At 42.9% G+C, this 12,989-nt stretch overlaps 1 protein-coding gene across 2 annotated transcripts in view; it reads right to left on the minus strand.

Annotated features, from left to right (window-relative positions):
* Positions 1 to 297: 297 nt before the first annotated feature.
* ENTREP2 (endosomal transmembrane epsin interactor 2) overlaps positions 298 to 12,989 on the minus strand; it is a 1,488,859-nt gene continuing 1,476,167 nt past the window's right edge. For both annotated transcript variants that reach the window (XM_075342723.1, XM_075342722.1), the window contains exon 11: positions 298 to 957. In XM_075342723.1, the coding sequence (XP_075198838.1) occupies positions 772 to 957 (186 nt within the window). In that variant the 3' untranslated portion in view covers positions 298 to 771. The remainder of the gene's footprint in view (positions 958 to 12,989) is intronic.

Raw genomic sequence — 12,989 nt, forward strand, 5'->3', positions numbered from 1 at the left:
AAAAGCGCTGAAAACGCACTAAAAATGCGGTAAATACGCATGCGTTTTTAGCGCTAAAAAATGGCCAAAAGCCATTTGGTCAAAAACCAAGGGAAGGAAAACGTGCAGAATAAACTGCAGGTACTCCGACGCAACGTGCGGACATAGCCTTAAACCCTTTAATTTGTTTGTACTATTGATATATGATATATCAATTGATATATGCAAAGTTTGCTCAAATAACGGAGATCATGTCAGTAAAATATCAAATGGAATTTTAGGTTTTAAGATTTTTTTTATTAAAACACTTTATGAAAACACTTTGAGGTACAGAAAGTAATACAACACTGAGGTTGTAAGATTTTTCTTCTGCTTAAGATTTTCTCCGTTTATACGATATGCTACCTTTCATTGATGGTACAGATCGGATATACTTTAAATGTTGTTTCCAAGTTTGCAAAACCAAATAATGGCTCCCCTTTCTGGGAGTTGGAGACTGCTGGGAAGATGGTGTACAGTTAATGAAGCTACATGGCAGCAATATCCAAATCTCTATTTTAAATGAAAAATAGATTAAACATCAGATGTCTATTCCCAAAAGATTTTTTTGTGTAGAAATAAAAGTTGCATTGTTGGTGCAGAACATAATACATTCAGGGACCTCTCTGAGTAAGAGTCTATTGTCCCATGCATGACCATGTCCAGATCGGAAATGCCATGTTGATTGGTGTTGGTGAAAGAATTGGATTTCAGTGTCCTCGGTCTTTGCATGCAATCTTTAAAAAATGTTTGTCAAAGGATGGTTTCTCTGCAGACTCCGATAAGACTATGTGGTCTGTCATGGTCCATTTCTCGTGTTAGATGTATCCTATGTAGAAAGGTCACTGGAGAACTGAGAGCACCACAACTTCGCAGGTGAAGATCTTCTTGTAGTCGCTTTCTTGATATACTGACACTGTGCTGAGAGCTTGTAATTACCTGTTAATAAGAAAAGAACGTATCAGTCATTGGATCAATAAAACCAATGAAATGGAATCAGGACTTACAACCCTTAGCAAAAAATAAAAGCAATGCACGTGTCTGTGAAAAATTCACATATTTTGTACTACACCTAAGTAAAATCCAATAAACAGTATTAGGTCTTATTCGGACAACTGTTTTACACGTATGTGTTTTATTTGTTAATGTCTATGATGCTGTTCATATGTCCGTATTTTTTTGCAGACCAAGTGCTCTGCTAAATATTTAAAAGATGTCCACTTATTAACGGAGTCATGTGTCCATGTAAATAACAGACAGCACACGGATGGCATCAGTGTGAAATCCTTGTGCCGTCCGTTTTTAACATTGTAATGTATAGGAAACGTTTTGCACTGTATTTTTTCGGATTATAAGACGCATTTTTCCTCCCAAAAATTTGGGAGGAAAATGAAGGGTGCGTGTTATAATCTGAATGTTGCTTACCGTTGTAATGTTGCTTACCGTTCTGTTGGTAACAACTGAAAAACTGAGCAAACAATGATGAAAATCAGATGAAAAACACAAGTTCACATTAGGGCAATTTCTTTAACATATGAGAAAAATCACAGCTATCTGAATGAGTCTAGAAATGACATGAGATCATAAGAATACAAGGCATGAAACCCCTGGATAAGAATGTGGACCCTGCAATTTCAATACAATTACAAGATGGAATATTTGCAGATTGTCAAAGAGAAATACTACAGCAGGTAAAGTAAAGCCAAGGAACATAAGTTTGTATTCGACTCCACAAACATATGGGGGTTCCATAATAAGCCAACAAAAAGGATAACAGTAGAAAAAAAAGGTAGTGAACACCCCTTCAAGCAAGCACATAAACAAGAGTTAGCATGGTAATAGTGAAAAGTGACCTAAGGTAAAAGTGGCATAAGGCGCGTTTAGATGGAAATGGTAGGATGAATATTTTTAACCAGTTGTTTTTCTTCCTATTTGTCTGTATTTTTGCGATCTTATTTTGTCTCTACCACTATTGTTTTTGATTTCATTCAGCTGTATTATTAAAGGGAACCTTTCAGGTAAAAAAAAAAAATGCTATTAACCTGGAGACATAGGGTTTATCTGCAGGGTTATAGCATTCTTTAGCTGCCTGGCACCTGCAATAAAAGCTCTGCTGCCATGAAGAAATTACCTTTAATCTTCCTGGCAGCCTTAGGCTTCCTGTCATGGGGATGGGTCGATACGAGTTCAGTCACCGCTCAGTGAATAGTGAGTGGCAGCTGTAACGCCCGCAGAACTGACTGATAGCTGTGTCAGAATAAGAACCAGCTGTAAATCAGTGCTGGGGGTGTGGTTACAGCTGCTGCTCACTATGCACTGAGCCACACCCCTGTAAGTATATTAGGAAAGTGTTAGTTAGGAAGAGATAGGATAAAAGAAAGGGGGTCACTTTAGGAATGGAATATCTCTTTAACCACTTCATGACACATGACGTACTAGGTACGTCATGGATTGTGTATGTTAATCCCCACGGGCTGCCGTGGGCAGTTCACGGCAATCCACGCAGATGTTAGCTGATTTCAACAGCTGACATGTGTGCCTGCCAGGCGCAAGTGTAATCTCGTTCTATCCGTGTCTATTAATCCCTTACATCTTGCTGTCAAATTCTGACAGCGAGATGTATCAGCGCGCCGCCATAAGGATAACTTACCCACCCCCTTCGGAAGTCATGTGACATGATCAAGTGACTTACGGTGGTTGCTATAGTAGCACAGGGTCATGTGATGACTCCTGTAGCTATCATGAGTCACTTTTTCTCACTGCCGACAGAGGGCAGTGTGTGAGAGTAGAGCAGCTTTTCTCCAGATCGCTCTGTATAACTGTGATCTGGAGAAATAGAAGAGCGATCAGACAGCTGATCGATATAATCCCCTAGGGGTCCTAGTTGAACAAAAAAAGTTAAAAAAGTTTTAAAAAATAAAAAAAGTAAAACAAATAAAAAAAAATAAAAGTTCAAATCACCCCCCCATTCGGCCCCATTGAAAATTAAAGGGTTAAAAAAATAATATTCACATATTTGGTATTGCCGCGTTCAAAAACACCCGATCTATCAAAATATAAAATGCAATTAAACGGCGTAGCGGAAAAAAATTCCAAACGCCAAAACACTTTTATTGGTCGCCAGAAATTTTACGCAAAATGCAATAACAGGCGATCAAAACGTAGCATCTGTGCAAAAATGGTACCGTTAACAACGTCAACTCGAGACACAAAACGTGTGCTATAAATGAGCCATAGATCCCAAAAAATAAAAACTCTACAAGTTTTGGAAAATGGCGCAAAAAGTGCGCCACATTTTTTGGACAAACTTGTGATTTTTTTTTAACCCCTTAGATAAAAGTAAACCTACACATGTTTGGTGTCAATAAACTCGTATGGACCTGAGACATCACACCCACACATCAATTTTATCATATAGTGAACATGGTGAATAAAATTTTAAAAAAACTATTGCGCGATCACACTTTTTTTGCAATTATTCCGTACTTGAAATTTTTTCGCTGTTTTCCAGTACAATATATGGTAAAACTTATAGTTTTATTTAAAAGTACAACTCGTCCCGCAAAAAACAAACCCTTATATAACAAGATTTAAAATAAAATAGTTACGACTCTCGGAAGAAGAGGAGCAAAAAATAAAAACGGAAAATCGCCTGGAGGTGAAGTGGTTAAGGACAAAAAAGAGACTGGTGTGTCCTGAAGTGTGCACCTTCCAAAAAACTTGACGGGTTTGCACAGGTCTAAAAGACATTGTGTGCACAAACCCTACAATTGATCACATTTACAGTAGTTGTCATTTATTTCTACACTCTGCAAATCTCTTTATGTTTTTTCCTATAAAGGGTGATGCTATAGGGCTGCACACATTTCAGGACAAGGAATAATTAAATATCTTTATTTTAGTAACGGTTTTGATATGTAAAATGAATGTTTTATATAGATATCAGAGAATATTGTGTAGTTCACTTTTGTCTTGTAAGGCTAATCTTACTTGATACTTAATATACTATGTGTGAATATTTGGTCTTATTGCAAAAGTTGTTTTCAATATGAAAAAGTTTTTATGGTCTCATGCACAGTTTTGCCTGTGGCTGCATTGCTTTTACGTACATTAAATTGTTTGAAGTGGCACATTATCTTCAATATATTTGGCACAACTTAAAGCGCACCAATCACCAGGATTTTCCTATATAACCTAAAGCCAGTGCTATACTGGCACTATCATGCTGATTCTATACCTAACTTTAGTTTTCAACTAGAATGCATAGGTTTTGAAACACAAGAAAGTAAAATCTGTAAAATGAGAAGCTTTTTGAGTGACAGCAGCTGCCCATCAGCTGATAGCTGAGGTGTGGTTTGATAGTGATTCCCGCCCCCCTGCCTGTCCATCCTCCCCCTGTTATTTATGCTAATTCTATCTAGAATCATTTTAGTAACTGACTATGTCATACCCATGTGACCAGAAGGGGCGGGGCCTCAGCCAACAGAAAATAATGTTGCTTCCTGGTATTGGCTGTGTTGGCTGAGGCCTGACCCCTTCTGGTCACATGGGTATGACATCAGCACAGGTTGACTCCCACCTATCTTCCCCAATACCGCACAATTCTTCTGTCCACTTGTCATGGCTCCAGTTGGATGTTGCAAAAGAAATGTGTTGAGGAGGCTGCCATACATCATTACACCTTTGATATGACTCCTGTCGTACTTCTCTGTAGTCCTATCATACTATCATATCAGCTTGTACTAAGGTTGGTTCTATTTTACATTGTGCTTTAAAAGCATTGGAAAATTGTAGGAATTTAAAAAGCATACTATAGCCCAGAGGGTACTCCTTTTGTAGCCCTTCAAAAGTTTTAAAGATATTGTCATCTACTAACTGGCAGATGTACCAAATCCTGATCCTCCTCCAGTGCCCAAATTCTTTGAGCGATAGCAACTCAGGAGCCTCAGGGTTATGCCAGATGGGTGTGTATTTCGTAAAGTCTGTGATATTTCTCAGCTGCTTAACCTTGCCCGATATTTTCTCAATAAGCTCTACTGTAGGGTATTTTTTGGATCTCAGATGAAACCTTCCCACTTCAAGACTAGCCAGTAACGAGCCCCCTCCTATCATATATCGAAGAATTCGCCCAGCTGATTTGGTTAGGCCAGGTCCTCCCAACCCACCATACATTGACTCTGAGCTTCTAAATAATAAAGCCACAGGTTAGGCAGTGCCAGTCTCTCTTCATCCTTAGGCCTCTGCAGGAACTCTAACTTAATTTGCAGGCGTTTTTCCCCCCAAATAAGATCCCTAAAAAGTTGAGCTGCTCATATTCTGCTAGTTTGATAGACCTCACAATAGTCTGCTGCCACCAGCTATTTCACTTTCGGCACATCACCTCCCGTGGCGCCATCTTGAGCCTGCCGCTCAATATCTATGGTATACAAGAGAAAAAGAGAATGTGCAACAAGTGGGATCACCAGAAATGACCATATAATATCATTTTATTAATCAAAAAGGACATACAAACACACAGATGTTCATTAAAAACAATTAAAAAAGCAAAAAAGCTTGTACATACATTTGGTGCCAATAATATAAGCCACCAAAATACACCCCACCCTCTCAGCAAGCCAAAGAGAAACCCCACATAATAAGTCAGAGTAAGTGTGATAGCCAAAAAAACCTTGTTCAATCAATAACAGGCAGTGAACACGGCATGCTAAATGAGACAATAGCAGGCAGAAGGACAATTGCTGCATACAAATACCTCAAAGCCGCATGAAAATAATCTGCCCTGAAAACAAATGTCTGGAACCAGTATAAGGCAAATCACATACCCAGGGGTCCTGCACGGGGTAAATGGCAAAGCAAATATCATGAGAAGGGTGGGGTGGAAACCCCACGCGTATCGCTACAAGGAGTTGTAGCTTCCTCAGGGGAAAGTGAGGCACACTATGGTAGGTATGTCTTAAATAGCCATTATAATCAAAGAAGATTGCTTACCAGCATGGGCAAGGAGGAGGAGGGAGAGGTCGCTATGCAACCTGAAGATGCCGATGGGCGCCGCCATTGTGAGTCATGTGATCAAATCATGTGGTACCTTTTTTTTTTTTTTTTTTTTTGCAGACAAGCGTCACAGCCCAATTGCAAGCTCCACTGCCAGGTCGCTATGCAACCTGAAGACGCCGATAGGCGCCGCCATTGTGCATCATGTGATCAAATCATGTGGTCCCTTTTTGCAGGCAAACGTCACAGCCCGAACGCAGGCGCAGTGATATCAGCACCACAAGCACGATTAGCAATCCCTTAGTATAGTGAAATAGGTATACAAAAGACATATATTGTACACTATGCATGCGAAACAGGTAGTACATATGTGCTAGATGAATAACGCAAGTCACTTTGTATATATGGAAATCCACATGAATCTGCGCGTGCGCAGTTTCAGTAAGAGATCCCCGAAGGGACATTTCAAGTGCAGGGATTAAAAAAACCTGACAGCACAGAGGTAATACTCAAGTTACCACTAGAGTAACATTGAGTGTTAATCCATCATACGGGTACCTATGTTATGCACACACAATGCTGATATGTCACGCACAAACACTTGTGGCCTGCATCACGTGTCTATATGACACCATGCCAAAAACAGTGCTTCTCATCGCGCATGCGCCGAGACATCAGCAATGTCCCATTCAAAAGCAGAGAAATGATCTCAGTGGGCAGCACAGCCCATTAAGGCCAGTATAACTGAATAACAAGAACTCAAGCATTCACAATCTGAGCGCACAGAACCACACGCATACATCCAATAAAGATTGAATATGGATACTGTTCCCGAAAAATATTTATCTCACCACTTAATGCGCATGCGCTATGTAAATGCATACTAGCATAGAGGACTCTGTTGCCCAAAATACGGGCCTACAGGGAAACCACACAGCCATTGTATGAATTTGTCACAGAAAAAAGTCTTTGTTCAGAGGACATAACAGAAAACAGTACAGGTACACGAACCCCCATCCCAGATTAGCACAAAAATAGACCTGTGTGCTTGGATGACACAAGCACACAGTCTGAGTACATGAAGTAGGTAATATGCATATGAAGGACCATAAGGGAACCAAGAAGACCAAATTATTAATACAGAAAGCCCCACTAGAGGGTTGGTAACCTACAAGGGGGCTAGCCAGAAACCGCCTCGGAATTACAAGCAGGTCATGAGACCAAACTGAGCAAGCAAAAGGGTGTGTTCTGGTCACCCATACAGGTATAGCATGTTCACATGATATATAAGTGTCCAAAAAAAAGGGGGATTGCCAGGTAGAGATAATGTCCAAATAAATGGCAGAGTCCCATTGAGGCGGGTCTTCCAGAAGTGGTCAGCAACTTGAATGTATCCATCACCGAAAGGTAGACAAAAGAACGCTTCAGATCATAGTTCGGGTAATCCCACAGCTCCAAAGACCAAGAAAGAAGGAAGAGCCCAGAAGGACGGACTCCAGTCTGCACGTCACTGGACATCAAGGAACGGACGTCCAAAAGTGATTATTTGTGTGTACATAAATTCTTCACGAGCTGTAGTCAACAGACCCTGTTCAGGGCAAATGGAGCCAAGCCCACATGGTCAGAACCCTGGAATGTTAAAAAGGTAAATACATAATCAAGATTGTATCCACACCAAAGAGTGGGGAGGTGGGAAGAGGGGGGGGGGGGTTTGGGGAGGGGGAAGAGGGGGGGGGGGAAGAGGGGGGGGGAAGAGAAAGGGGTGGAAGGCCAGACCCACCAAAAATACTGGTGTAAATGTGATGAGGCTCTCACAAATCCCCAAGTGAATGGGATGCCACATCCAACTGGGAATATCCCATGTAATTGGTGCAGGCCAAGCATTTACTTCTTGTAGAAGCCGGTGAACAAAAGTTCCTCATTCAATCCCTGGGGGGAGAGACTCTGAAGTTGGTATATCCATCTCGCTTCCCTTCTCAATAATTCGTCAGATACCCTACCCCCCTGATGTTCATTTGAACATGATCCAATACCAGGATCTGGACCTTGCGAAACGAGCAACCATGTGAGTCAAGGAAGTGTTTAGCCACAGAGGAAATGGGCTTACCTTGAGCTTGGTCTTTTTGTGCTCGACCGATGTCAGAAAAATGGTGCTGGATCCTGCGGCGAAGCTCCTGTGTGGTCTGTCCGACATAAAGTTTTGGACACTCGCAAATCAGGAGATACACAACATTCCTACTTCGACAGTTTGAGTAAAATTTGGTGGTGATGGTTCCTGGAAAAACACCAATGCGAACACAACTGTCAGCAACAAGAAAAGGGCAAATGGTGCAGTCCCCACACGGGAAAGACCCAAAAAGTTTGTGTCCCCGACCCAAAGGAATAGTGGGTCTCTTAAAATGGCTAGAAGAAAGCATATCCTTCAAATTCATCGCACGTTTTGCGGTCAATTTGGGATGGGCGCTGATAAATGGAGTCAACCTGGGCTCACTAAGGAGGATATTCCAATTTTTTGTAAGAACCTGTCGTACCTTATCCCAATGGTTGTTATATGTGGTCACCAGGTTTATAGTACCCATCTCAGTTCTCAGTCTGCCCCGAAACGTGTCGGACCGTGGAGTGTTGGCTGAGTGTTGGAAGGCTTTAGAAACAACCTTGCGTGGGTATCCTCTCTTGATAAATCGCGTGGTCAAATCTTGTGCCTCATTCCTGAAGGTGGTGACATCAGTACAATTGCGGCGTACTCGCAAAAACTGCCCCTTGGGTATCCCGTCTCGCACATGTCTCGGATGAAAAGAGGAATAATGTAACACACTGTTGGTAGCCGTCTGTTTCCGGAACAGGGATGTTGTAATATGGTTATTCTCCAACATAACCCTCAAATCAAGGAATTCCACCATTGTTGTTGATATACTTGCAGAAAGTCGGATGTGCCACGGGTTCTCATTCAGCTGGGCAATGAAATTTTCACAAGACGCACGGTCACCTGTCCAGAGAAAGAGAACATCGTCGATGTATCTAAACCAGTTTGACACGTGCCTCTGGAACAAAGCGATGGGCGCCACCTGTGTCTCCTCCCACCAACCCAAAAACAGGTTGGCGTAGGAGGGGGCACAGCGGGCACCCATCGCGGTCCCAGACGCTTGTTTATAGAAAACACGATCGAACACGAAAAAACTATTTTGTAAAACAAAATGTAACAGTTCAAGAAGAAACAAATCGTGTTTTCTATCACCTGTAGAGCGACGATCCAGAAAGTAGGTGACCGCTTGAATTCCCAAATCGTGTTCAATGCACGTGTATAGCGACTCGATGTCCATGGTGACCAAGAGTGTACCAGCCTGTACCTCCACCTGTTCGAGTTGGGTGATCAAGTGCGACGAATCTCGGACGTATGAATCCAAAGTAAGGACATATGGCTGCAAATAAAAGTCCACATAAATACACGGACGTTCATATATGCCCCCTATGCCGGATACTATGGGCCTCCCCGGAGGGTCCACCAAAGACTTGTGTACCTTTGGGAGCATATAGAACGTCGGCATTGTAGGGTGGCGTGTGGTGAGAAAATCCCTCTCACGTTTTGAAATTATACCAAGATCAAAGGCACGTACAAGAAGTTTGTCCAATTTCACCTTAAAGGCATCAGTGGGATCTGATGGAAGAATTGCATAATTGATTCGATTGCCCAACTGTCTGTGGGCCTCTTTCAGATATAATTCAACGGGCCACAACACCACGTTGCCGCCCTTATCCGCTTCACGGATAATGAATGAGTTGTTTTTTCTCAGATTAGACAAAGCCCTTTGTTCAGCCTTATTAAGGTTGTTTTGTTGGAATGGTATCACCTTAAGGGCCTGTATATCACGGCACATGGCTTCAAAGAAAATCTGGATTGCCGGAAACAAGGAAAATGAGGGTGTGGCCTGAGAGGGAAGCCTAGATGGAAATGGCAGTTTCTTACCTCCGAAGGAATCGCCCTCTTCCAAAAGTTCCATAAGGTCTCGAAATACCTGCCTATCCTCCGCAGGCAAGGTGTCGATGACCCCAGGCTGATGATACATCAGTTTGAACACCATTTGCCTGCAAAATAGATACACATCCTTCGTGAGCTCAAATTTGTCCAATGCCTTGGTGGGTGAAAAGGAGAGACCTTTAGAAAGAAGACTCACTTCAATCTCAGATAAAGGATATTCAGTTAGATTTATTATTTGTAAGTTACCTTGTGAGTCCTGCTCCAGATCCCTGGAACCATGGTCAATCTCCATCACCACCTCTTCCTGTTCCTTGTGGTTCTGTTGGTTGTTGGGGGCCCTTGTCTCCCACGGGTCTGATATACCGACCTCCCTGTTGTGCTTGGCGGGTTTGCGTCTCCCTCGTCTGGTGGGCCTTCCCTGTCGCTGACGTCCGACGACAAAAAATCACTGGAAGATAACTCCCTGGTCGTGACATTATGTGCAGTTTGTCCCATCGTGACAGCCCTGCGAAACCTCTGATTGCCATGATGTGACCAACGAAATGCTGCACCACTTTCAAAGTCCTTTTTGTCCCGAAGAAATTTCTGTTTTTTACCCCTGATGATGTCCTTCTCGTATCTATCAATGGACTCTTTAAGTTTTTGTTGAAAGGGAAGAACCTGGTTATTCAGATCAAAAGTTCTCAGTTTGGTTTCACAAGCCCTGATTTTATCCTTAATCGTACTCAGTAAGGTTTTATCATGCTCAATTAACAATTAACATATTCAAAATGATATCTGAGCACTTCAAAAGGCCGGCTTCCCAAACCCCCTTAAATCCAGCGTCAGGTTCCCATGCGGGAAAAATCTGCACCCTCAAGCCCCTCGGTGCAAACCCCATTTTGAGATATTCCTCTAGAGTTTTAATATTCCACCATGTTTTAGTCACAGCTTTATGCAAGGACTTTGAAAGTGGTGCAGCATTTCGTTGGTCACATCATGGCAATCAGAGGTTTCGCAGGGCTGTCACGATGGGACAAACTGCACATAATGTCACGACCAGGGAGTTATCTTCCAGTGATTTTTTGTCGTCGGACGTCAGCGACAGGGAAGGCCCACCAGACGAGGGAGACGCAAACCCGCCAAGCACAACAGGGAGGTCGGTATATCAGACCCGTGGGAGACAAGGGCCCCCAACAACCAACAGAACCACAAGGAACAGGAAGAGGTGGTGATGGAGATTGACCATGGTTCCAGGGATCTGGAGCAGGACTCACAAGGTAACTTACAAATAATAAATCTAACTGAATATCCTTTATCTGAGATTGAAGTGAGTCTTCTTTCTAAAGGTCTCTCCTTTTCACCCACCAAGGCATTGGACAAATTTGAGCTCACGAAGGATGTGTATCTATTCTGCAGGCAAATGGTGTTCAAACTGATGTATCATCAGCCTGGGGTCATCGACACCTTGCCTGCGGAGGATAGGCAGGTATTTCGAGACCTTATGGAACTTTTGGAAGAGGGCGATTCCTTCGGAGGTAAGAAACTGCCATTTCCATCTAGGCTTCCCTCTCAGGCCACACCCTCATTTTCCTTGTTTCCGGCAATCCAGATTTTCTTTGAAGCCATGTGCCGTGATATACAGGCCCTTAAGGTGATACCATTCCAACAAAACAACCTTAATAAGGCTGAACAAAGGGCTTTGTCTAATCTGAGAAAAAACAACTCATTCATTATCCGTGAAGCGGATAAGGGCGGCAACGTGGTGTTGTGGCCCGTTGAATTATATCTGAAAGAGGCCCACAGACAGTTGGGCAATCGAATCAATTATGCAATTCTTCCATCAGATCCCACTGATGCCTTTAAGGTGAAATTGGACAAACTTCTTGTACGTGCCTTTGATCTTGGTATAATTTCAAAACGTGAGAGGGATTTTCTCACCACACGCCACCCTACAACGCCGACGTTCTATATGCTCCCAAAGGTACACAAGTCTTTGGTGGACCCTCCGGGGAGGCCCATAGTATCCGGCATAGGGGGCATATATGAACGTCCGTGTATTTATGTGGACTTTTATTTGCAGCCATATGTCCTTACTTTGGATTCATACGTCCGAGATTCGTCGCACTTGATCACCCAACTCGAACAGGTGGAGGTACAGGCTGGTACACTCTTGGTCACCATGGACATCGAGTCGCTATACACGTGCATTGAACACGATTTGGGAATTCAAGCGGTCACCTACTTTCTGGATCGTCGCTCTACAGGTGATAGAAAACACGATTTGTTTCTTCTTGAACTGTTACATTTTGTTTTACAAAATAGTTTTTTCGTGTTCGATCGTGTTTTCTATAAACAAGCGTCTGGGACCGCGATGGGTGCCCGCTGTGCCCCCTCCTACGCCAACCTGTTTTTGGGTTGGTGGGAGGAGACACAGGTGGCGCCCATCGCTTTGTTCCAGAGGCACGTGTCAAACTGGTTTAGATACATCGACGATGTTCTCTTTCTCTGGACAGGTGACCGTGCGTCTTGTGAAGATTTCATTGCCCAGCTGAATGAGAACCCGTGGCACATCCGACTTTCTGCAAGTATATCAACAACAATGGTGGAATTCCTTGATTTGAGGGTTATGTTGGAGAATAACCATATTACAACATCCCTGTTCCGGAAACAGACGGCTACCAACAGTGTGTTACATTATTCCTCTTTTCATCCGAGACATGTGCGAGACGGGATACCCAAGGGGCAGTTTTTGCGAGTACGCCGCAATTGTACTGATGTCACCACCTTCAGGAATGAGGCACAAGATTTGACCACGCGATTTATCAAGAGAGGATACCCACGCAAGGTTGTTTCTAAAGCCTTCCAACACTCAGCCAACACTCCACGGTCCGACACGTTTCGGGGCAGACTGAGAACTGAGATGGGTACTATAAACCTGGTGACCACATATAACAACCATTGGGATAAGGTACGACAGGTTCTTACAAAAAATTGGAATATCCTCCTTAGTGAGCCCAGGTTG

Source organism: Anomaloglossus baeobatrachus, chromosome 4, assembly GCF_048569485.1.
Source record: "Anomaloglossus baeobatrachus isolate aAnoBae1 chromosome 4, aAnoBae1.hap1, whole genome shotgun sequence".
NCBI lineage: Eukaryota > Metazoa > Chordata > Amphibia > Anura > Aromobatidae > Anomaloglossus > Anomaloglossus baeobatrachus.